The sequence below is a fragment of the Aptenodytes patagonicus genome, chromosome 5 (assembly GCF_965638725.1).
Source record: "Aptenodytes patagonicus chromosome 5, bAptPat1.pri.cur, whole genome shotgun sequence".
NCBI lineage: Eukaryota > Metazoa > Chordata > Aves > Sphenisciformes > Spheniscidae > Aptenodytes > Aptenodytes patagonicus.
The window spans coordinates 51,812,169-51,836,651 of record NC_134953.1 but is presented as its reverse complement, the minus strand read 5'-3'; the positions used below and the strand labels follow the sequence as shown (position 1 = coordinate 51,836,651).

Below are 24,483 nucleotides of genomic sequence, written 5' to 3'. Positions count from 1 at the left end.
GCAGTGGTGAATGTGTTTCTAACCAGCGTTTCATTTGTTTTACAAGGCATTTAAGAAGAATGCTTCGTGTGAAGTGTGTTTAACATGGACTGTTTCCCTCTCACACTTAAGTAACAGGAATGCTGTTAAGCCCCAGCATCTCCTGGCACCGCCTTGACACATAGTTACCAAAGTCCAGTCCTGGGTCTGAAGACTTTAATAATGGAAAGATGGCACAGATTCACTCCCCTGGAGCTTCAAACATTTACAATTTAGTTTAAATGCTTGAAAAAACTTAAAATTAGAAACTACATTACAAAAGAATACCTTTACCATAGTGTTTAAATAGAGTTCTGTGGGCTGCAAGAAGACAGCCATGTCCTGAGGACTAGCAAGAGAAAAAAACCCAACACTGTAACTTGGTTCAGAATCCAGATGCAGAGTCTTCCCCCCAACTTCTCCATCCTAAAATGCAAATGCATCCTGTCCTGCATGTTCACAGGGTTTAAGTTGGATCTAAGCACAGGTCATTGACTGAGCAGCAGAGACAGACCAAGACACCTTCACGTTGGACTCGCAATGCGGTGATTGCATTAAGCCATGTTTTGAAACATGCTATGTGCAAATAGAGTTTAGGCTAAAGCTATTCTTAAGTTGTGTACCCCCACCCATAACAGACACAAGAAAGTTTATGGAAATGCCCTCTGCCACAGCCATCAAGACAGCAGTTCAAATTTTCACTTTTTAAAAGAAAAGCTACCTCCACCTCATTGGGTTTTTTTAAATGGCTGTTGATTTGCAGAATTGTTCCTCTCTTCTCCCTCATTTCTGGCTTAAACAGAAAATAGACTTGCATCAGGGGCTGATACTACTAAAACAGCAGCTGGTAATCCCGTGAGATTGGTGTATGAGCTAGGAAGGTGATCTTCAGAGGCATGGGGTTGTTTAGGAAGTTGACAGACTATTAGTCTTGCACTTTAAAAATATCTTTGAAATCAAGATTGATTTGAAACATTGTTTTATCTTTTAAAAGTGTGCCGGTACTTTTATATGTACTGTTACTACGTTTCATACTGCATGACTGGAACTGATTCTAAAATTAGCCATGGTATTTCTTACCAGTTTTCAGCCTCCTCCCTGTGCTGGCTTCATGTTCATGGCTTCGCTTACTGGAGGTAGGTGGAAGAACAGCATTGCCAAGATTAACTAGTATTTTTTTAAATCATTTTCTATACAATTTTTAACTAATTCTTATGCAGTTTCTTAGAAAACGTAAGATCTTACTAGAAACACTGCAAAAAACTTGAATTAAACTAATGGGTTTCCAGTGTTGTACCTTTCTAGATTCTTTCCATTGGTTTGAACCCACAATTTATCTGCCCAGCAGTTGTGCCACATTTAGTCAAAAGCTTTCAGATATTTTTATAGTTATAGCTGTGAGAGAAATTACCCAAACTGCATATTCAGACACAGGCTTTTCTTTTGAGGCTGGCACTCGCTCATCAGGCTTTTCCAGAAAATTAGTGTGAAGTTATTTAAAGCAGTTGCCCTTCTCTTGGAATGTGTTTGAGGGGAAAAAAAAAATGAAGTGGGTCCTTGGAGTATATGCAAACTATCAATGAAACTGAAGGAGCCTTTAATTGGAAGCTTCAGGTTAACGAGGAACTATAGTTGAGCTTCAGCAAACGTGTGGGTGTCTGTAATTGTAATACAGTTGTGACCATGCTGAGAATAAATGGCAGTGGAAAAATCTCTGGCTGCATTTTTAGTATTCAATGTTAGGAGTTTATGAGAAAAGAATAAAAGATCAAGTATTTGTAGCTTTGCCTGGCAGCAGCTAAGAGAAGAACATCATTTATCTGCAAGCAGAGCTTGGTAAAAATTACTCAGCACTTAGTAGCCTGAGGACAGAGCCTGCTAGCCAAGATGAAAACCAGCTGTGCCACTATACTCTCTAAGGCAGGAGAGAGGCTGATTTTCCCTTTAATTACAGTTCCTGAGCCAGAAAGGGGAAAAAAGATATGAGCACATAGACTTTTCAATCTATATTGCATTTCCTGTGGGTGTCAGAGGGAGACTGGAGAGTCTGACCTGTAGGGTAACTTTTTAATTATCTGTATTTATGGATTCCGTCCCTGAGTACTGTATCCTGCATACAATAGGGCGAGGAGGGATCTGCTTTCTTTTAGCAACTTCTACAACTTTTGTCCTTTCCTCCTTTTCCTGGTTTCTCTCCCTGACTTTGTATAGCTCCTCTTTTCTTTCCCTGCAGCAGCAATCCCTAACCATCCCAGGAGTATCCTCTTTCCCAGTCTGCTGCTAATTAATTAATAAGTTTGGTTAGGCAGGTGTTTTAGATATAATTAGGCTGTAAAGTTAATAGCACAATGAAATAAGCATAGGCTGAGAAGTTTATATGTCTGTTAGCTATTATTCAGGCTTTCTGCAGATGTACAGTATAATTTTAGTGAGCAATCTACTTAATGCAGCAGCCTCAGATCTTGTTTTAAATTATTATTTGTACCACACTAGTACTTAGGAGCTTACTAGGGCAACAGAGGGTGGGGAAAAGCAAAAGTAAACAAATATCCTTGGCCTAGAGAGCTTATGAAGGACCTGATTCAAAGTCTTTTAAATACCGGTGTGTGCATGGAGCTGTCTGATAACAGTTTAACATGTGCATTTCATTCTGAAATAAGACTGCTGTGATTCTGTTTAATTTAATCCACTCTGGATTAAATGAAACAGGAACAAGATGTATCTTCTTCTGGAATAAGTAGAACAAGCTCTGTTTAGATACAAGAGATTTCGAGCCCCTCTGGCAGGTTCTTTAATGGAATTCCTGTAATACACCACTGGTAAGCTCAGCTGTCCACTCTTCTTGGGAGAAGGCTGAGAATAGCTACAACCTTCATTCCTTCCATGACCATCCTCAAGAAAAATAACATACAGTGAAGCTGGTTTACTAGTGCAAATCATGTTGCAACTGTCAGCCCTTAAAGTTCTTGTGATCTGCTCATTTTATCTTTGTGAGGTTCAGGAGAGAGCGCTGAGGCAACAAGAGAGGTACTGGAGCTGCCTGCCTGCGCGGGCGGTGGAAGACAGCGCTGCATTGCAGGTAGTTCACAGGCAGAAGGTGCTGTTTGCAACCAGTCTAGAAACCTACCTGAATGAGAACACGGACTTTTCTGGAGTTGGTATGTAAGGCAGCCTATTGTTATGGGCTGGTTTTGCTTTGTTGGGGTCCCTGCCCCCCCAAAAGAGAAACCCACTTCTGTTTATTAAGTAATTGAGTACTTGAGAAATATCCTTAGCAGCAAAAAGCTACCATAACGTAGCTGTAACTAACAGGACTGTGTGGCAGGAGGACACCATTGGAAAAGACGCAGTTCAGGTTGGTTCTGGGAGCACCACCCCAGCCCTGTTTCTTCCCTCTGCCTTTTCCAAAGGCCCTGTGGCCTGGAAGAGGAAGAGCTGGGAAACGTTTCTACAGTGCAGACAGCGACTGCACCAGAGTCTGCTGGACAGTGCTCCCCAGCTGTCCTGTTAGACCTGACAGGCTCTACTCCGTAGATGGGCTTTTTGCTCCATCCTCTTCTACAGTTACTGTCTCTCTCCACTATGCCAATCTTTTCTTGCCCAATCGACTTAAATAACCAGTTACAAACCTAATGAGGCACTTGCTAAGAGCTCTGTAATCCTGCTAGTTCCCTGTCTACTCTTTCTTCTTCTGCCCTTGAAAGAGAAGGAAGGGGTTTCACACCTACCTCATTAGGTCCCGAGTTATTCTCTGGAGAAGCCTACATTGGCTGTTCTTAGGAAAGGCAAATTGCAAAGCTTGAAGGACAGAAGCCCAGCTCGTGTGTCTGTGCGGCACCTAGCACAATAGGGCCCTGAGCAGGGTGCGTGCCTCAGTACCTCTTCAGTTTGAATGAAACAGTGGGCCCGCAGGGGAAAAGCGGATAAAGGGAAGGAGCGCTTCTCCACAGAGGCAGCCCAGCAAAGTACATATGCCGTAAATGATGCAGAGCAGCCAATGTTAGCTTTTTTCCTGAGAGCCACGTGAATTACACCACAGCCTGAAACCTGTGGCCAGAGCCAAGTGCCGCAAGTAGATATCAGTTGTTGCTTATTAAGAATTTTTTTGTCTTTACCTGCAGTTGTTCAGGTCTTCCAATCTTCTGCCTTTCTCCTGCGATGAACACAGAGGACATATAAACCCATGCTTAGGCCCTTGAATAAACTGTGGCAAGGAATGCCCACAGTTCCCTTTATTTTGCACTTTGGGGCTAAGGTCTTTTGGCATGACTGTTTGTCCCATTTGGGCCAAAGACTTCAGATCTTTCCTACCTTTGAAAGAGGGAGGTGGCATATCTGAACTTCATTTTAGTTTCTGTTCCTGTATGCGTTATGTCACCCCATAATATATGACATACTTTGCCTCATGCACTACATAGGACCCATTTGACTTTCCTGCACCCTCTTCCTCCCAGCATCTTTCTGCTTTATTTAGAAAGACCCAGATCATCCAGCTGCCAATATACCCTTCTGCCAGAGGAGCAGACTCCTCCTAGCACTCTGCCCCTTTGTTAACCCCGACGGGCCAGCTTACAGACCTCCCAGTGCAGAGCTGAGGAAGAAAGCCTTCCTCTTAGCTTGCCTGAACAGCTCGTGGAGCTCAACTGAATGGAGTTTGGGTGTAGATCTGAGGGGATCCCATTTTCTGTCCAGATACCTGTGGCTTTGTTGTGCTGAAGGGACTCTAGCATAAACGAGGCACTGGCCAGCAGACCTGCATCTCTGGGAGTATCTGCACTGTCCACACTCTGGGCATGGACTGGAAGGCTTCGCTAGAAAGGTGGAAAAAGTGTATTGTTAAAGAATACACGCTACAAAGTTCATGCCAGATTTGACAGCGCAAAATTTAATGCAAGCTAAACTGGTGGAATTTAGTTACTAAAGAAAGCCAAGGAGTTAGCGCAGCTTAGACCACCTTTGTTAAACACACTGCCGTTGCCATTAAATCTTTGTCTAGACAAGGCCACGGGTATGGGGTGTGCTGCTGGGCCCTGCTTGCTCTAAGCATTAGGTTCAGAATGATTGAGCAAACCACATCCTAATGCCCTGGCGTTGCATGAAACTGGAATAACATTGGCGATATGAAAATAGTGTGTGAAAAGCCCAGACCTCCCACTGCACTATAGTAATTCCTTTCAACGTTCGTTGTGCTGTCCAAAATGCTCACGTGAAATCTCTCCCCGGAGTCACTTTACTCTGCAGCATAGAGAGCAATTAGTTTTAATGGCATTAAATAGATCTCCTTATGATGCACGAGTTACACCACCAAAGCAAACGCGCAGGGCTCGGGGCGATGGCGCCGGGAGATCTGTTAGACAGACCACCTGCCTCGCGTACGCAGTTTTCACCCTGTCGCCCACCCTTTATTTAGGCTGGTCGGGAAGCTATTGCTCGATTCCCTGTAGCAGTGGCGTGGGGGCTAAGCGGGGAAACCATGGAAGGAAATTAGCTCGCTAAATGTGGCCGGGGGACAGGAGGCCGCTGTACATTTGAAGGAAGGAGACACCTATTCCCCAAGCGCCCGAGACCCGTAAATCACAGGCGGCACGGCTCGTTTCCACACAGCAAAGGAGGCTCAGGCGGAGGGTCTGTCGTGCCCACCGCGCCTCAGGCACCGAGCAGCAGAAACGGAGGATGGGGCTGGCGGGGGGACAGCCTGGCCGCTGCTGTGGGGCCTGGACCATAGCGCAGGCAGGAGTCGCAGGGCTGCCCCGAGCACGGGCGGCACGCAGGGGCGGGCTGCGGTTCACACCGGTGTTCAGTTGCTGCCACGATTCCTGAGGGACTGGGGGTGCGGGGCTTGGGAGTGCCGGCAGACATGGGCCGAGGGCGGGCTCTCCTCGGGCAGGGAGCGGGGGCTTGCTGCCGGTACGGAACGGCCGCGGAAACGCCGAGGGCGGCCTGAGGGGAGACTCGCCCGCAACCAAAATGGCCGCCGCCGCTTCGCGGCCGCGCCCTCGCGCCAGATGACAGCCCGCCCGCCCGCCCGCCCGCTCCGCCCCGCCCCGCCCGCCGCCAGGGGGCGCGCAAGGCAGGTGGCGGCGCTCCGCCAGCCCGACTCGACGGTGTGCCGCTGCCGGAAGCGCGAGTCGGCGGCCGCGCGGAGGGAGGGAGCGGCCGGCGGGGCTGAGGCGGCACCACCCCCCCCACCCTCCCGCCCCGGGCTGGCGGGGAGCAGGTGGGGAGGGGGCGTTCGTGGGGCGTGGCCGGGGCGGGAGGCGGCAGGTAGCGGGGGGTGGGTGACAGGGACTAATGGCGGAGGCAGGTAGTGGAAGGTGGCAGGGGCTAATGGCGGAGGCCGTTAATGGGGGGCTGCCGGGGTTGGGGGTGGGTGGCGGGGGTGAGTGGGGAGGCGGTGAATGGGGGTGACCGCCGGGCTCCTCTCCGTCACCCGCCCTGGGGCGCCGGTGGTCCCGGGGACCCGGTAGCCCCAGCTCCCCTGGCGCCCGGGCGGTGTCCTGCCTGTCCCCGGCGGTGCCCGGCCTGGCGCTGCCTGCGGCCTCGCCGCTGCCGGGGACGTGGCATCGCGCCCGGGGCCGGGGCTTCTGGGCCGGGGCACGGGCACTCTGCGCCCCGCCTGGGCCGGGTCGGCTGCTTTGGGCTGCAGCCTGTGCCTCAGGCCTCGCTCAGGACAGGTCCTGCCAGCCCGGCTCAGAAAATGGTGACGCTGCCCTCCCTCCGTGTGGGTGTTTGTAACTTGCAGGTCGGGTACGCGGTGGGGGCAAAAGCTCGCTTTTCTGGGAAAAAAAACAAATACCGCATTGGTGACTGGAGTTGTTTTGAGTGCGCTGCAGGCAGCGGTGTTGTTCCCGGCAGCTGGCATTACGCTGGTGTTTCTCGGGGAGCCCTCTGTGTTAAAATGCGTGCTCTTTCCCTATGCCTGGTGTCCAGGGTTGAACTGTCCTTCGGAAGGTGCAATAAAATCATTCCTTTCCTGGAGAGGCTGTTGCCTATTGATCGCCTACCTGTCCGCGCTCGTGGCACTGCTTGCACAAGGTGCCCGCTGGATGTTTGTGGTTGCCGTGTTGGGAAACCTCTGCCTTTGGGGGCAAAGCACCCATCACCTCTGACAGCAGCTTCCAGGAGGCTCTGCTGGCATGGGAGGTGGCGGGCAGTGCGAGTGGAAAGCCGGGAACTGCCTCGCTCTTAGCTGTGGAGTGACAGGGCTTAGTGTATGTGTTTCAGGTGGATACCTCATATGCCGGGGTGTTATCACTCCACAAATAAACTAAATTGAAATTCCAACTCTAACACTGTTTATGGTAGCAAACCCAAATTGTCCTTAACTACCAGTCCCTCTGTCTTTCCCTGCTGGGCCCCTCTCCGTCTCAAGGTGCACTGTGTGTTACATCTAATGTTCCTGTTTACAATTTATTGAAAATGAGGTATTAAAGGGTTATAATGTGGGTAATGCTCTTAACCCACAAAGCATATGTGGTTCTTACACGGTGTAGTTGTGTGACTGATGGTTTATTTTAGCATCGGAAGAATTCTTCTGTGGGTTTTAGCCACATCTAGGCGTACACCTTTGCAAATGCTTTTGCCTGCTGGAGTTTCAAAAGCCAGCATGTTTTGAAGTGCTGTGAAAAAGAAAAGAAACCAAGTGATAGTTTTGTGAAGCTGACGTGCTCCTGAAAAGGGTGGCTTGTGGTTCCACAGGCTGCTGTTGCCTCTTGGTTGTTCGAAGCTACTCGGCGTTTGATACCGAGGGTTGCTGGGCTCCTCCTGAGAGTGGTTACCTGGAGCAGGGGGTGCTTGTTTGGAGCTGGTTGTCATACAGTGGCACTCGAGTAGATCGCACTTATTTGAATGGCTCTGATGTTACAGTATTTCTGAACTGTGGGCATCCCTGCAGCCAAATTTGTAACTGGTGAGTATGTCCATATGTATCTGGAGGAATGCGAGGCACTAGGTCAGCTCAGATACTTTCAGCTGTCCTGTGCAAAATCTGACTGAGAAATAATTACAGTAGAGGTAGGGAACAAAGCAAAGCTGAAAAGAGCAGAGAATGCAGATAAATGCACTCAGCTGTGCCCAGGAGGAGCAGCCGGTGCTGTTGCACGCAGGTGTGGAAGGTTAACCTGGGGTGAGCCAGAGCAGAGCTCCCAGGGACCGGCTGGAGAGAAGTTCCTTCCGTCTTGGGGCAGCGTGAATCCTTTTGTGCCAAGGAGTTCACAAAAAAGTCCTTTTTAGAAACATGTGTAACTGCTGCATGGTGCTTCCCTTTCACCTCTTAGCCCCTCTGTGTAGTGCTGGGAAGCTGCAGTTTAGACTTCTATAGCTTTTCCTTTATTTCTTAAAGGTCACATTAAAGGAATTGGCACTGAAGAGGTGCAGATCCGTCCCTGACACTAGAGGGGAGAGAATGATAGCAAGTTGCGCGTTCTGTAGATAATTCAGTGTTAGATTTTAAGTGGATCGGGACACACAAGCTCAATTAAGAAAAAAAACACAATTTCAGACGGTAGTGGTTGTTGTACACTCTGGAGGGTTAAGGTCCATTCTCATCAAACAGGTAAGAGCTGTAACGTGTTCTGGTTCCCATATCTAATGTGTTCATAGGGTTCATTCCTCCCAGCAAGAAGCACATGTAGAGTTGGAGCTACCTGTTTGTCACAGAGCAGTTAGCTAACAAAGGTGATTAAATGATGGGTGAGCAAGGGTTTGTATGAAGTCTATTAAAAAGGCAGCATTCTGCTCCTTCCCAATGCTGTTGTTGACTAGTGGGTTGTGCAACTGGCATATTTATGTTTAATGAAAACATCAGATCATAATGTGTTTAAATATAGGACACTTTGGGGAAAGGGGGGACAATCATTTCAATAACTAATTCTTAATTGACACAGCGAAAAGAAGCCAGGAAGCCGTAACAGACCAGCTCTCCAAAAGGCCCCCAGCACTGCTCACCTTGGAGCTCCTGGGAGGGCTTGAACTAGAGACGTGGGAGAGGGGCCAGAGCAGCAGCTTTGCTGGAACAGCTCTGTCAGGGAGCTGGAAGACTCTCATGTTGTTGCCCTCCCTGAAGCCTCAGGTCACGGCTGGAAACAACCACCATAAAGTGATTCTCCAGTTGCAAAAAAATGCCTGGGGGTGGGCAATTTGTCCCCCCACTTTCCCTGAAAACTGAAGTTTTGCGCTCTCCTTCTCTCGTTACTAAAGCTCGTTTGCTAACTTCTGTATACAGACCGGTATTCAGGGTCTCGCCTGTAGCCTGTGATCACAAGCCCGATTACAGAGCATATGCTCGGTCAGGGTTTTCTAAAAGAGCCTCGGCAATCAGCGTGTTTGTTTTACCAGTTTTGCATGTGAGGAAGCAGCACTAAAATCTGTGCCAGCCTCTTCCTGACAGAGGCTGTGGGAGGAAGGAAGGGTTGGCAGGCAGATGGAATATTTGTCAGAAGGAGAGAAGGTAATCGTGGGGGGGTGGGGGGGTGGAGCATGCTGCTGGAGGAGGTTACCTGACTATAGCTTCACTGAAGTCCTCTGTGGCTTGGAGAATTGAGGAATGGCTGCTTTTAAGAAGGCCAAGGGCTCCTTGTACCCTAAGGCAGTGGCAATCACAGTTCCTAACAACTGACTGGGCTTAATCTGAATTAAACCTCTGGAGTAGGTGTCTGCGTGACTGGGGGTATTGGTGGATCCTGGTTTTGGTGGATTCTCGGTTTGGTATCCAGGTCAAGGACTAGTTGTGGATGCCGTACCGTCTGTTCTTCTGTGTCAGAGCTGGTGATGTCTGGTGGTGATGCTGACACAGATGCCAGCACAGTCCTAGCTCCACAGCGAGACAGCTGCTCGCCTGTTGATCTGAACCCTTTTGTGGACATTTGGTCTCCTTTACAAAATAAACGATAGGGATTTTATTCTTGTCCTTAAACTGAAGGAGAGGATACTGGCAGGAGGAGGTTCTTCATGGCTGTTTCATGCTTTGCAGAAAATGCTCTGAAGGCGAACTGGACAGCGCCCACCGGAACTAAATCTGTCTGAAAAAATCTTCCTTCACCCAAAGGCCTGTTTGTCGTCAAGAGGGAACCTCTACAACGGCCAAACTCTGCAAGTGATGGGCTCGGAGAACAGCGCTTTAAAGAGCTATGCACTAGAACAGCCGCCGTTCATACTGCCAACTGGACACTCAATTTATCCGGCCGTGCTACAAGATGGAAAACTTGCTTCGGTCTTTGTGTACAAGCGAGAGAATGAAGATAAGGTTAATAAAGCTGCCAAGGTACTGTAGAGAGTGTGCCTGGGACAGACTTGTCAGAGCTGTCCTTCCTTTTTCTTGGAGGGGTGGGAATCAGTTAATGAGGGTCAAACCCTTGGGGAATAAGGGCAGGAGAAAAGGTCGAAGTTGACCCTGGCTGCAAACACCTGCCGGGCAGGGGGAGAAAGGGGGTCGGCAGCTGCGAAGCTCATCGTGCGCTGCACAATGCGAGCAGTGGCGGGAAGCGATGTTCAGAGAGCAATACCTGCATTACTTTGCAGAGTACTGGTCTCTTCCTGCAGATGTAAGTCAGAGAGTCTTTCTTGGGTGGATCCTACCCAAAATACTGTGTTTGTTCTGTGTAAGGCTTTGTATCTAGATGCATTATAAAAAGTTCTGCAATGAGTGAGTGAGTGTGCTGAGTGCTTGGTGAGGAGCAGGGACGGGCTGTCTAAATTCAAGCAGAAAACATGGCTAAAAGTACAAGGCGAAGCTCTGCAGCCAAAAGAGATGCCTTGGATGAGATTTAACAGACGTCTTTGTTTCTGGAAGCACCTGAAAACCTTGCGCCACCCTTGCCTTCTGCGCTTCCTCTCTTGTACTGTGGAAGCAAATGGGATCCACCTGGTTACAGAACGTGTGAAGCCTTTGGAGACGGTCCTGGAGACGCTCTCTTCTGCAGAAATCTGCGCAGGGATTTACGACGTGTTGCTGGCGCTCATCTTCCTCCATGACAGGGTAGGTACCACCGGCAGCAGTCATCAGGCTTTGGTGGGAGCCAGATGAAATGTGACAAGAGACCGTTATACCTGGGCTTGCCTGGATGACTGTCTCATTCCTGATTCCTCACAAAAAGACAGACACACACCCCACAGCTCTTTTAGGCTGAAACCGCTAAAATCATTGGCTGCTTTGTAGGAGGAATGGTAACTGAAAATGCCGGGGGTTTTGGAAGTAAAGGAGCAGTTCTCAATTCATGAATTGACATCTGCTTGCAGTGCTGCTTACTTTAGGGAAATGGGATTGCTCGGCCTTGGCTTTTATTTACAGCTGTTGCCACGTGTCAGAGATCGGTGTCACCACTCCCCTGCTTTGGCACTGTGTGTTTGTCCAGGACTGCAGTTAAATCCCAGCTCAGACTGTAGCTCTTGGGCTTTGTGTTCATAGTTGGAGGTCTTCTCTGGATTTACAGTTGCATTGCAAGGGCTGTGACAGAGCTTTGTCTGCTCCAGAACCCCAGCCCTTCTGCCTGATACCTGCTAGTCACCTACAAAATCCCAAAGGACCTTCAGAATTGTGTGCTTTTTGGCGGCTTTTCCTCAGCTCCTCGCAGCACCTAATTAGTGCTGATTAAGATTTTACATCTTCATCTATCCCCAAGTCTGTTATCCTTCTTTTTTTTTTTTTTTTATTATTAGGGAAACCTAACGCATAACAATGTCTGTTTATCATCCATGTTTGTAAGTGAGGATGGGCACTGGAAGCTGGGAGGAATGGAAACAGTCTGTAACTTCAATGAAGCCACCCCGGAGGTAAGAGCCAAGCAAAGCATGCCCTCTGATGCCCGGGAGAGGGCTCCTGGCCTGCTGAAGCTGGCCATCTATGGATGTGAAGGCCCAAGTCCTTCCAGTTATCTGAATTTACTATTAAGTGTGTTGGCTCACTTCCAGCTCTGACCTGAATCTTTGCTCTCAGGACACCGTAACTAGAAACTACGTCTACACAAACAGAAACTAATTCCCCATTAGCCAAAAAGCAGCTACTTTTCTAAGGGAGACTGCTGGCTGGAGGGTAGGTTAAGACTGGGGACAGTGAGACATCTTTGCTCCTCTGGACTGCTTTAAAAACAAACTAAAAAAAGAACTTCAGTGTGAAGCAGGAAGATCCAGGTTGAAATGAATCAATAAGAAAAATAATGTAAATAGCTCCTTAGCTTTTGCTGCTGGCATCTTCATTGCTTGTTACTGGTCTTAGCAGAAGAATTCCTGGTTTGATTTCTGCTGCATGCTGTGCAAAGTCATTGCTGCAGCCTGGCACTGTGTCGTAAATGTATATTGCCTTTCCTCCCAGAGGATCCACAAATCCTCCACGAACTGTATTGAGTGTCCCTGGCATGTTATCACCTTTCAGAAGGGATCAGGCAGACATGCAACTGGTGCGCGTGGTGGCGCACAACAATGCAAAGAGCACGGCAGTAAAACCTGACTGCTAAAGCTCATGAAATCCGTTCCCTGTCTAGATGGATCACGCGGGATGATAGGACTGAGGACTAAAGGGATGAGTTGGCTGTGATGCCCTGAAGTTGCTTTCTGCCAGCTTGGTGCTTCACATGTGGTCCATTTGTGCTTCCCCTCTGGGCAGAGCAAAGCACAGCCTGCCCTGGATGCCAGCTGAAGGGGCAGGGGCAGACCTCCTGCCACATGCTCAGCCCTGGCCCGCGGGGAGAGCCTGCTCCTGCTGCTTGGCACAGATAAGCGATCGAAGTAGCTCATGTCTCCCCTCTTCTCCTTCCAGTTCCTCTGTCATGTCAAGTCAGTACGAGACCAGTCGTGCATCCCTTGCGAGGAGATGGTGAGTAACATCACTTGCTGGAGGAACTTCTTGCTGGCAACAAATAAAAGCGCAATGTTCAGGAAATCGTTTTCATTCACATATTTTATTTCCTTATGCCTGAATGCGAGGAAGTGGCTGTTAGATAATACCTGAGGTTTACTCTCTTCCTTTTTTAGCCCCTTCCGTCCCATCCCTGGTTTGGGAATGGTGTTGGGCACAGGGAAGTGAAATTCTGAATGAGGAGTGGTGGGACAGCAGGTTCTCCTAATATTTTTCAAACACTTTGTGTTGCAGCTTTAATGCTTCTAGATCAACAAAGCTTTGCCAAAATTACAAAGTAGTTGCTGAGATTGCCCAGATCGCTGTGGTCACATGGCTGTGTAGCTCTCATAACAGCCTTTTTTTCACTTGTTAGTCACCTCCTATCCATTAAGCATCCTATGAGTTGCTTATGCTACAGGAGCGCTCTTTCTCTCTCTAATTATCACCTGTTGCCATAGAAATGCTGAAGGCTGTTGACTTGCAATTGCTGTGTGCACTCATCGGGGAATTGTTTCATCATTATGTAGTTGCTCCTTCGCGTTGTAAATTCCCCGGTGGAGGTTTTTTTTATATATATATATATATATATATATATATAAAAAAATATATATAATATTCTACTTGTAGAGTACTTAGTGGAGCTTTGGTGCTATAAAAAGAATTGGAGGGTGTATATGGTGGGGGGCGGGAATAGAGACTCAAGGAAACTACCAAGTATTTCATAAACTGCTTTTTTTGTATTTTCAGTCTGCAGATTTCAAAATTCTGCCCCACAGCTATGGGCATGCAAGGGATGCCTATGCGTTTGGAACAATGGTTGAAAATCTCCTGACAGTCCTAAATGATCAGGGTGAGGAATGACACGTGTTTGTTTTGCTATCGACAGGCCTCTGTAGCTTAGTCCTTGCGTGCGTTGAGCCATTTGCCTTTTGTTGCAGCTGGCAGATGTGCTGCAGGTTCAATGGCCTGTTGCTGTTCTTTGTGTTTGCCAAGTTAAAATGCAGACTTCGGCTTCTCCTGTATTTCCCTTTTCCTGCATTTGAACATGGTCAGATGTGGCTGGAGGTCACCAGCCCGTGTAACACGAGTGCTCCCAAACCTGCTCTGCAGCAGTCACAGGTTCACCTGGTCCTGCCCCACCAGCCGCTTCATCAAGGGTTATGGATGCGGGCGCGTGGATGTTGTGTACCGCAGCTGAGCAGGGGCTGCTACCTTCTAGCAGAGAGGGAGCAGGAAGCTTCTTGGGAGGACAGCAGCGCTCCTTGCTGCCCCAATAGCCAAGCAGCTTAGGAAGAGAAATGGAAATGCTATTTTCCCTTCCTTTAGGGACAGATATGAGCAATTTTGCTATCAAATAGAGCTAAAAACAAATTTTTGGGAGGGTGGAGGACTCTTGAATGCAGCTTGTTCAGTGTTGAGAGAGAAGTCTAACTGTAGGTGCTCTGGATTTCAGTTTCAGCAGATATTCTCTCCAGCTTTCAGCAAACCTTGCATGGTACACTGCTGAATCCAGATCCAAAGTGTCGTCCACCACTGTCCAGCTTATTGTCTCACGAGTTCTTCAGGTAAGGAAAGGAATATCCTGTCTCTCTTGCTATGTCTTGATACTGCTTATTTCTGTGTTGCAAATGTGTTTATTTTGTGAAGGTGTGTTACTTATCAGATGGGAGGTGCAGGTTTAATCCCTACCTCTTACAGGGATCTTTGACAAAGAGACTCCTTAAATTAAGAAAGCATTATCAGCCTTCCAAATGAGGTGCTGAGCTAGCAGTGGTGACAGAAGTGTGTCCCTTAGTCACACGCAGTCAGTTGGATCTCCCCAGGCTCATGGGAGGTGGTAGGAAATGCTCTAGAAAATGAAATCATTAGCGATGCTGCTGGAGCAAAGCAGGCTCCGAGGTAATCCACACAGAACTGTGTCTGCTGTCACCTAAGTGCTTCTCTGGGTGGTGGCGTTACCGTGGGGTGGCACTTCCTTCTGCTTATTGCCCCAGGAAGGTGGTCAGAGGTGGCTGATGCCGTGTTGCCCAGGTTTCCCTGTGAATTGCTGACTTCAAAGTGCAGCACTGTGCAGGCACAGCTTTTGGGTAACTGGTCACCAGTTACCAGTTACTCCAGCGTTCTTGGTCCACCAGCATTTGACTTGTATCCCTCTGTCTAGTTCTCTCTCTGCTAAATGAAGGACGGGGATTTGCAGTCTCTTGGTTGTGGGTGCTTTAAGCATCGATAAGGATCACACTTGACAGCCTACGTTTTTGTGCTTAGGAATGACTTTCTGGAAGTTGTGAATTTTTTGAAGACCTTAACACTAAAGTCTGAGGAGGAAAAAACTGAATTCTTCAAGTAAGTGAAGGAACTATAATCTGGAAGCGTCTTATTTCAGAAATACTTCTGCCGAATGGGACTGGGGGGGGACCTGGGAAGGCTAGCAGCCAAGAGAGGTACTTCCTCAGGTGGCAGATTTTGATTGCTTTGGCAGAACATTGTTTGCTCTGTAATATTTCGGATACTCCAGCCAAAGTAATGATCTCATCAAAGAGGAAAGTCTTCACTCCCTCCTTTCCCAATTTCTTGTGAATAGTCTGGCGTTTGGGAGGAGCAGTACCTGCTGGGCTCTGCATCATTCTGATACTTGCCAGCCTCCAGAGTGACGCTGTGCACAGCCGTACAGACAGCAGTGTTTTTACCTGCTACAGACCAATTGCTGTCGCTGGAGAATCAGGTCAGAAACCGGACTGTAGTGATGTGCGTCACTTCAGGGGTGCTTTTCTGAATCCCGTCTGCTTGCTAGCAGCTGGGTTGAACTCCTGCAGGGCCAAGAACAGAAGCTTTCCCAGGAGCACAGGGATATGAAAAGGAAAGAATTTTTCCATTTTCCATGTTCTAACTGAGTTAATGCACTTTGTGGGGCATAATGCTGATGTTATTAGCAGAAGTTAAATTATTCAGGTTCTCTTCCACCCGCTTTAGCAGCACTGTCCTGTCTCCTGCTGCACCACAGCTAAGCAAGAATCATTTAAAAAGCCCATTCATGTGCTGTAGCGTTGCAGTAGAGGAGGGAAGGAGTATGGCCTAACAGCTCGTCTGCTCGAGCTCTGGTGAACAGCTCCTCACTGGAGCTGTCCCGGGGTCCTGCTGCTTTACACACAGGCTATCTGCTTGCCCAGTTTCAAAATACTCTAAAATATCAGAGAACTTCTTGTAATGTGCTAGAAAAAAAGAATCTTTCCCTCGCCTCATTCTTAGAAGTAGCTTTATTTTAGATGTGACTTTGCAAAAAAAGTGAAATCTAGCACTAGGCACCTCTTGAGGGTGAAAATTTCTTCCATTTGGGCAGATCTTGTAAACCGCTAATGAGACAGTTTTCAATAAGACACGTTGGGTGAATTAATCTTGTGGTGCCAGCCCTGTCTGGGTAAAGCTGTTATCTGTAATGGATGTCTCAGCTGCAGTAGTGCAGCATCTGCAGGAAATCCTGTTGTCATGGTCCCCAAGAAGTCTTCTCTAAGGGAAGCTTCCATGTAGCCATGGCATTATCTGGGCATGAAAAAGGGAGAAGCTGAATTTTTCGATTTCACTAGTTTGAGACTAAGTAGAGCAAAAAGGAGGAGAAAAGGGGATCTCAGCAGGAACATTCAGAATGGTTCCTGCCATCTGTGTAACAGCAGTGTTTACTGAGGGAGGGAATGAATACTTTGTTTAAAGATACATGTTGCTCCTTTATCAGGCAGAGGGGCTTTCACAGCATGTGCACTATTGCTCTTAAGTCTCCTCCACACCTACAGAAAAGCAGTAATTGTTACCGATATTTTAAAAATGAAAATCCTACAAAGAAGAGCAGTTGCACAAAATAAAACTCTTTGTGACTTAAATAAATAAACCCAACCCATGCTCTGTTGGGCAACTCTAAAATGTATTAGACGGAAGTGGGTTCAAAATGTGATTCCTGTTTTGCAAGGGAGACTTCCATTACGTGGTGGGTAGAACAGCCTTTTCTCAAGCAGTAGGAAAATTCTTGCGATGCACCAGGTTGTAGGGTGAGAGGCCAACTCTCTTCTGCAGTTTTAATGCTGTAGCACTTCATGGGAGATACCAGCTCTGAGACAGTTTGGTGCCACAGCAGTGGGCAGCTTCTCAGATGGGGAAGCCTTCACGAGCCAGCTGCAGGTGCGGCGGTGCTTCTGGATGTTCCCATGACAGCCTGTGATCCGGGTGTGGGGTTTTACAGGATGGGTCTCTGGCTCCTGCTTTGTGTTATCGTTGCCTGAAAGCCTCAGGCGGGAGCAGAGCCTTGTCCTTCTAGGTTAGTGCGCACGCAGAGTGAGAGGCTGTGATGGGACTTTGTCTCTAGGAGATGAGTCAGACCCCAAAAAAGGGGAAAGCAATATTAAGGGAAACAGTTGTAAATGCATGGAAGGCTGCCTTGATACTAATTGCTCTCTCCTGGAATGTAGATTCCTGCTGGACAGGGTGGCTGGCTTGTCAGAGGAGCTGATAGCATCACGGCTGGTGCCTCTTCTACTCAATCAGCTCGTGTTTGCAGAACCTGTAGCTGTCAAGAGTTTTCTTCCTCATCTGCTGGGTCCAAAGAAAGGTGACCTTTAAATACTTTCTCTCTTCAGAATTATTACTGACAAGTTTGGAAAGAATTCAGAGTGGTCGTTCCATCGAATCAAGGGAATAGTGGTGTTTATTTAACCAGAACAAATACTGTAACGTACAGAACTGGAAAGGACAGTTGAGTGTGCTTCCCCATTTGCAGTACTTTCCACTGCTCTGCTGATGCTGGGAGGAGAATTAGGAATTGCTTGGGCTCTGTCCCAGGTTTACGTGTCACCCCACCCACCCACCTACCCCAGACTTTCTCTGCATATCCCTCTTCTCACCTGTCCCCTACCCTCCCTGCCCTTTTTTCTTCTGCCACTGCACTCATTCTCCTGAAAGGGTGCTCAGTCTCTTCTCTCCTCTGTAAGGGGTGTTCAGCATGTCTTGCTGGATCCCCAGCTATCTCTGTCCCCACTGTTTGCCTCCCCTCTCTTAAAGTTTTTCCTGAATAGCTACTGGTGTTTCAGCCAAGCAATACCTGTCTCTTGACTGTTTGACCTTCAGTGTTCTGAGCCATTGCCATCGAGCAATGGGCACTGGCACTGCTGCCTCTCCTCCCTCCCATCTCTGACATCCCACACAAGCTGTGTTGGCAGCTGATGAAGAATCAGACCTGGCAGTGGGGTGACACTGTAGATCTCAGCTGTGATGGTTTCTCAGTGAGTAGCTTCTGGGTGAGTTGTCTCTCATTATTGAAGCAGCCTTTTCCCATCTTCACCTCTCTTCCCTAGAGCAAATTGGAGAAAGCCAGACCAGCTGCCTCCTGTCGCCAGCCTTGTTCCAGACGCATGTCATTCCTGTGCTGCTGAAGCTATTTGAGGTTCACGAGGAGCACGTTCGAATGGTGTTGCTGTCTCACATTCATGCCTATGCAGAACTCTTCTCTCGGGAGGAGTTGAAAAACATCATATTGCCACAGGTTAAGGACAGCAAAACAATACGCGGTATATCCTACAATATGGGATTTCTACTGCTCGGGTTGGTTCTTAGCTTAAAGTTAGGATCTCATAGTGCTGGCCACAAACCGACAGTTTGCCACCTCCCTTCTACGCAAGCCCTGACCTTTACACCCCATCCTGATCTGGAGTGCTGTTTTTGTTAAACCCGATGCCCTCTGTCACACACATCACTTGTGCTGATACCTGTCGGCCTTGACTGGCAGCCTCACAACAAGAGAGACTGTGTTTCTGTTTCACACCACAGCTGTCGAGAGTGGAGGGTCTAAGCTCAGGGTGCCTTGGTGTTACAGTCCAGCGCTCAGCAGGCGCTAGGATCAGCCACCCTCTTTAGCTTGTAACACGAAGTAGAAGGCTGATTTTATGCTACGGAATAATGTCCAGTATCTACTGAAGGCTGTGGGAGATCGTAGAAATGAAATGTGCTGCAAATACAACATTTAAAGGGGAAAGACGTGAAAAAGCAGAATTTTCGGTTCTTGGTAACTTTATCATGTTCTTGGTGTAGGTATTGCTGGGCCTTCGAGATACCAGTGACTCTATCGTTGCGATAACGCTGCACAGCTTAGCAGTTCTCGTCTCCCTGCTTGGACCTGAAGTAGTTGTAGGTGGAGAAAGAACGAAGATTTTCAAAAGCTCTGCACCAAGTTTCATGAAAACTGCTGATCTCTCCCCAGAAGGTAAATGATACGGTCAGAGTGCTCTCGGGATTCTTGCCCATTCTGTCCAAGCAACATAGGCAGAATTTCTTGGATGATTAAGCTGTTGCTGTTAACAGGTTAATTGAAAAAAAGCTAATTTGCGGCTAAACTTAAATTCTAAATTAGGTGCCGTTTGCAGATACAGAACTGGTATCAGAAGAAGAGTTATGTAAAAGTATTTTAAATGTAGGAAATATATGGAAGAAAAATGTAAATCTTCTTCATTTAAGAATCTCTGTAAGTAACGGAGATTAAGTGTGTGTGTTTGGTTTTGGTGGAAAAACTATACTGCCCTTCTAAAGGACTTAGGTACTTATCCAGATAGTTGTTTAATATTCCCTCTGTCCTTCGTGTTTTTAAAAATAGTAAATCTCATCCTCTTCCCCCAATTTCTATTCATAGATTGGAAAAGGAATACGAACTTCCCTATTTTCTCAGCTCTCAGGAGGCTTTTCAGCTAATCCAAATGAAGACAGTAGTCCCTGCACCTGCTAGATAACTTGGAACCAAGTGTACTAAGGGAAAGCTTTTCTGGATATTCAAACTAAGAATGCTTGTAACTGGAGGGAAGAATCGGCATTTGTTCTACTTTAGACATATACATACTAAATGAAATGCATGATAGAGATCAATTTAAGTATAAATGTTTTCTTCCTGATTATGTGTGTACTGACAGCTACCACCCTTTATTAAAATCTGTGGATGGCTTATTGCATTAGTTTTCTTTACATTATTTTAGTAGACTATAGTGAATAAACCCCTTTGGATTGCATGCTAAACCAGGTTTATTTTTCAGAATCTATTTAAAATTAGACCTGATTTAACTATTGACAAACAACAAAAAAACACCTTTGTCCTCAACAGTGAGCGATGACCTGCAAAAACCAGTACTAGAGGCTGAACGTGTGAGGCTTAATAAGCTGTTTGCTTAAGCCCCTGAAAGGATATACCTTTTATCAAGGGCACTTTGGGGAGGGGGTGGGTTCTGTGTGTTAATTGCAGTCCTTTCCAGTGCCACAGGCGGTGGGTCTCTGGCTGTGCTGGTAATGCTTAGCCTAGGCAGGCGCAGCTGGTTGGGAACACAGGTGAGCCATGTGGAGGCAGATGCAGCACTGGCCCAAGCCATGCTGTTCTGGGGTGGTGGCAACAGGGCCTCACACAGCGGAGGCTGGTGCTGGTGAATCACTGCCACCACTCCCAAAAATGAACTGGAACTAGGTGCTTGCCAAGCTATCATCATTGGCCCAGGGAAACAAACCTGCCTTGTGCAGCTTCAAAGCGTGGCCTTTACTGCCTGCCACCCCACCTCATCTCGGGTGTGATAGGAGGGAGGCTGTCACACAGCCTTCAGGGTAGAGCCTCTTGTTCCTGTAAGCTGCTTTGCTCATGCCCCAGGCATAAAAGAGGGTTTGTGTCGTTGCATGAGTTTGCTTATGCTTTGAATTGTTGTGACTATCAGTGCTATGCTTTTGTATGAGAGACAGATAACAGGGTATTTGTGATGCCATGCAGTACAGAAGCTGGAATTTTGGATCCAGCCAGGTGGCAGAGAGTGTTTGGTTTTTTTTAAGCACCTGTTCTGATCATAATCAGTTTGTTCTTTGTGTATTTCTTGAAAGAACATATCAGCAAAAACTGAGCATTTACAGTTGCCCAAACTTTGTACTGGCAAGCACTGCAGATGGCAGGAACAGAGGAGTACTGTGTTATATACAGCTCAAGAGGTGCAGCTGTTGGATTGCTGTGCCAATCTTCATTCAGTATTGCTTGTCAGTGTTGTAAATAAGAACGTTCCAATGCTGCAGGCAGTTTCAACTAAGGCTGGCAACACACCTTGTGGACTTGGTGTCCTTTCTTTTCTTTTATCCCTGCAGACTCCCCCAGTCGTGTCGTAAGCAATCAGAGAAATCAAACCTCTCGGCCTTTGAAGAACAATTCTAGTGTGTTCCCCATCGCTGGAAATGTACCTGTCAAGAAGCTTTCTGTGCGACAAGACAATCCGCTAGCTTTAAAGACAGGTAAAACTTTACCCTAGCTCTTCCTTTTCAAAAATCAGGTGTCCTACAAATGAAATGTTGCTGGAAAAGGTGTTAATTTTCCCCATGTGCTGATCTGAAAGAGATACAGTGAACCAAGGAAGGTAACAGTGAAGGAAGGAGAGTGTGACCCTTGACTTCCTAGGGAATAGTTATTTGGGAATCTCATATACACAGACTGCTGGCCAGCCAGCCGGCCTCAAATTTCTGTTTCCTTATGGCAGGTTGTCTGCTGTGCTTTTTCACCCCTCCCACAGGTTGGCAGATACACTATTTATAGGTCAGCTCATTCTCTGACCTCAGAAGCTGACTCAGTTTACTTTCATGGCCTTTTTTCAGTCACCTATTGCTTGTCAGAAGTCAGCTTGTATTGCTCCAGGGCTTTGAGATGAACACCCCTCCTTTGCAAGCAGGAAGGTGGCTGTGCTTTCTAATGTGAGAGGAGCTTGGCACTGAAGCATCTTTCCAATCAGCATTACTGGCTTATTTCCATGCCAGGTGCTACCTGTGATGTCAAGGAGTTTTAGGCACAACTCTGTCTCTACTCTTTCTGGAAATAAGTATGTAACACCTTTGTCTTGCACAGGTGAGCAAGACACTCAGTCCCCCCTGAATGGAATTCCTGGAAGCATTAATACACTAGGGAGCAGCAGGAGCTCTTTGACTACCTCCGAAAAGCCAGCAGAGGAGTGGCCAGACTGGAGTGAGCCAGAGGAGACAGACACTGAGAAAACTGTGAACATTCAAATTCAGCCCCGAGAGCCACGGGGCAGTGTGGGACCTTATTTTGCTGAACATGATGTTCATGAGAAGCCTTGGGATGACTTTGAGCCCAGCAGCCCTAGTCCTGAACTGTCCTCAGGAAACTGCCTCACTGTGACAGAAGCTGATGCAGTTGAAACGCCGAGGCCTCTGCCAGGTACCCATCAACTGAGCAAAGAATTCAAAAGCCTCAGACTGAGTCCCCCCACAAAGTCCTGTGCCGGGAACAGATGGAGCAATGACAAGTGGGACCACCAGGAACAACTGGGAGAAACTGCGTTGCCAAAAACCACCTTTCAGGAAAGGTTGAAGTCTTCATCGGAGTCTGGCCTAGGAGAAGAATTCACGATCAAAGTGAAGAGGAAACCTGTGCAAGACCCTGAGCTGGACTGGTTTGCTGACATGATCCCAGACATTAAACCTTCTTCGGCTATCTTGATTTTACCTGAAGCGAGGACAGAAGTGGTTGTTCCCAGTCACTCTGGTGCAGTATCCAGCAGAGAAGGTGCCTCCCAGAATGTGCTGTTTTCATCCAAATTTGCAGCAGCTGATGTTATTGAGGTAAGAGGCTCTAGGCAGTGGGTTTAAATGACTGCACACTTGAGAGGATCCTAAAGCATGTTCGTAGCACAACACATTGTTGTAGCACAAGCTGGCTCCTTAATTAGATGGTGGATAACCTGGGGAAGTATCAGCAGCATATGACTGTAAAGTTGACTCTTTACTTGTGAATACAAGATGTTGAGCTCTGAATGATGCATCTTAATAGGCACCAGGTAATTCAGTGGGCTGTTACTGCAGCAGCAAGAGAGCTGTGTTAAGAAACAGTGAGGGAATGGACTTGTATGCTACTAAAGGCACTGACTAAGGAGTTTTAACTCCTGCTTTTAATTTGTGCTGCTGTATCCTGGATGCAAGGACCCTGTACTACATTAGGGAGAGTCTTGGTTTGTTGGACAGGTAAAACAAGGCTGGATCCTGTCTGCTGAATAGGTGTGGCCCCAAGCACAAACAGAAGGGGGCTTTCAAGCACAGAGGATGCTCAGGACTCAGTGTTGCTCCTGGCTCTTCTAGGAAAACCTAATAGCATTGTAAATAAAGGACCAGGAAACCAGAACCTCTGGATTAGAGTGTCAGGCTTTTTGGGTGCTTTGTTTTCATAAAGGAATAGCTGAGACATTTCTCCATTTCAGAGAACCAGGGGGGTTATAAAACTGCCTTTTTAAGTAAGCAGGTGAATCCCTCTAGCCCCATCACAGAGACTGCTTCTGTTTCCAAGGAGGGGAGGCAGCACTCCCAACACTGCCACCTGAACACATGACTCTGTTAGGGAATAGGTGTTGATTTCAAGTTGTTTTGCTAATTCACCCTCGAGAGCTACCACAGGGGTAGCAGGTGGCATGGGGAGAGGAGCCTTGGATGTAAACTGAAGTTGTTTACAACATTTGAAAATGGCACATTTGATTTTTTAAGAAGCACTGTTGTGGTATCAAGCCCATTTTGGGGGGGAGTCAGTCACTGTAGTGCAGTCAGTGCTGTGGAGTAGTAGAAGAGCTGTGTCAGTGGATGGGTGAGATCAAACTCATAGTGTTAGAATACAGCAGGACAACAGCTGTTTCCTAGGGGGAAAGAAATCATCTAGCTTACAGCATCCTGTTCTTAATGGGAAGTGGTTTTGGTACAAACAGTTCTTGCTTTAATTTTAGGAAAAAAATACAAGAATGGCCCTGTTACTTTGCTCTTTGTCTTTAAGGTGTTTCCTTTTGTAGTTAAAAGTTCCTTAAGACAGAAAGCTGCAAATACTGGCACTTCACTTTTGGTCTTATGAGGGGCTTTCAGCATTCTGGATGAATGTCTTGCTCTGCCATGGCAAGCCGCACAGGCTACTGCCTGGCTCCTGTGGCTGTGCCACATACAGAAGTACAGTACACGTGCCTTAATGTTCATAATTTTACGTGATTCTAGGCTGAAGCTCCAGGCTGGGGTGAAGAAGAGTTGAACTGGGAAGATGATACTAACTGGTAATGGGACTGAAAGAGACAAAGGCAATTTATGGTGCATTGGATTCTGTAAGAGAAGTCGCTGCTTCCCCAATACAGTGGATAAGTACCTCAGCACTGCTTTTGCCAGAAGGCAGGCACTTGCTGCAGCAGCCAGCAAGATCCCATGGGGCCCGATCTCTTGCAATGGATGCTCCTTTCCAGTCTGTGCCAAAAACTGCAGGGGTGAGGCCTGCGCTCAAGCAATACGCCCAGCTGTGGTGCGTGCCACTGCTACAGGAAAGAGGAACAGCATGATGGGTGTGTTGGTGCTGACGTGCTACTGGAGGCCAAGAGTGGTGTAAGCGATTGTTCCAGAACTCATCCCTGCTCTGAAAAACTGATGACAATAAATGAAAGTCACACTGAGTTCCTTGGTTAATGTGCCTTTTTTTTTTTTTTCCTTTTTTCAGAAAAGTAAAGCCCTTAGAAATGGCTCCTTTTAACTTTTTAGCTAAGAGATGATTTTAAGATGAATGTACAGTTTGCTCAACTTATTTATTTCTGTTTATATAGTTCTGTCAGAGGATGGCA

At 47.3% G+C, this 24,483-nt stretch overlaps 1 protein-coding gene across 1 annotated transcript; it reads left to right on the top strand.

Moving 5' to 3' along the window:
• The first annotated feature begins 6,175 nt into the window (after positions 1 to 6,175).
• On the top strand, positions 6,176 to 24,318 carry SCYL3 (SCY1 like pseudokinase 3). Its single transcript, XM_076339742.1, has 14 exons — positions 6,176 to 6,235; positions 9,989 to 10,279; positions 10,808 to 10,993; positions 11,674 to 11,787; positions 12,770 to 12,826; positions 13,598 to 13,700; positions 14,304 to 14,415; positions 15,116 to 15,193; positions 17,305 to 17,444; positions 18,187 to 18,374; positions 18,920 to 19,091; positions 20,987 to 21,130; positions 21,735 to 22,471; positions 23,876 to 24,318. The coding sequence occupies exons 2-14, from the start codon at positions 10,115 to 10,117 to the stop codon at positions 23,933 to 23,935; spliced, it is 2,256 nt and encodes a 751-aa protein (XP_076195857.1). The 5' UTR covers positions 6,176 to 6,235; positions 9,989 to 10,114; the 3' UTR covers positions 23,936 to 24,318.
• Positions 24,319 to 24,483: the final 165 nt, after the last annotated feature.

What these genes read in the sequence shown, in the direction of transcription:
- SCYL3 (XM_076339742.1), top strand. Translation starts at nt 10,115, where the DNA reads ATGGGCTCGGAGAACAGCGCTTTAAAGAGCTATGCACTAGAACAGCCG. An exon ending in AGGTTAATAAAGCTGCCAAG is followed by an intron (nt 10,280 to 10,807) that starts GTACTGTAGAGA and finishes TGTTTCTGGAAG; the next exon opens with CACCTGAAAACCTTGCGCCA. An exon ending in TCCGCTAGCTTTAAAGACAG is followed by an intron (nt 21,131 to 21,734) that starts GTAAAACTTTAC and finishes TGTCTTGCACAG; the next exon opens with GTGAGCAAGACACTCAGTCC.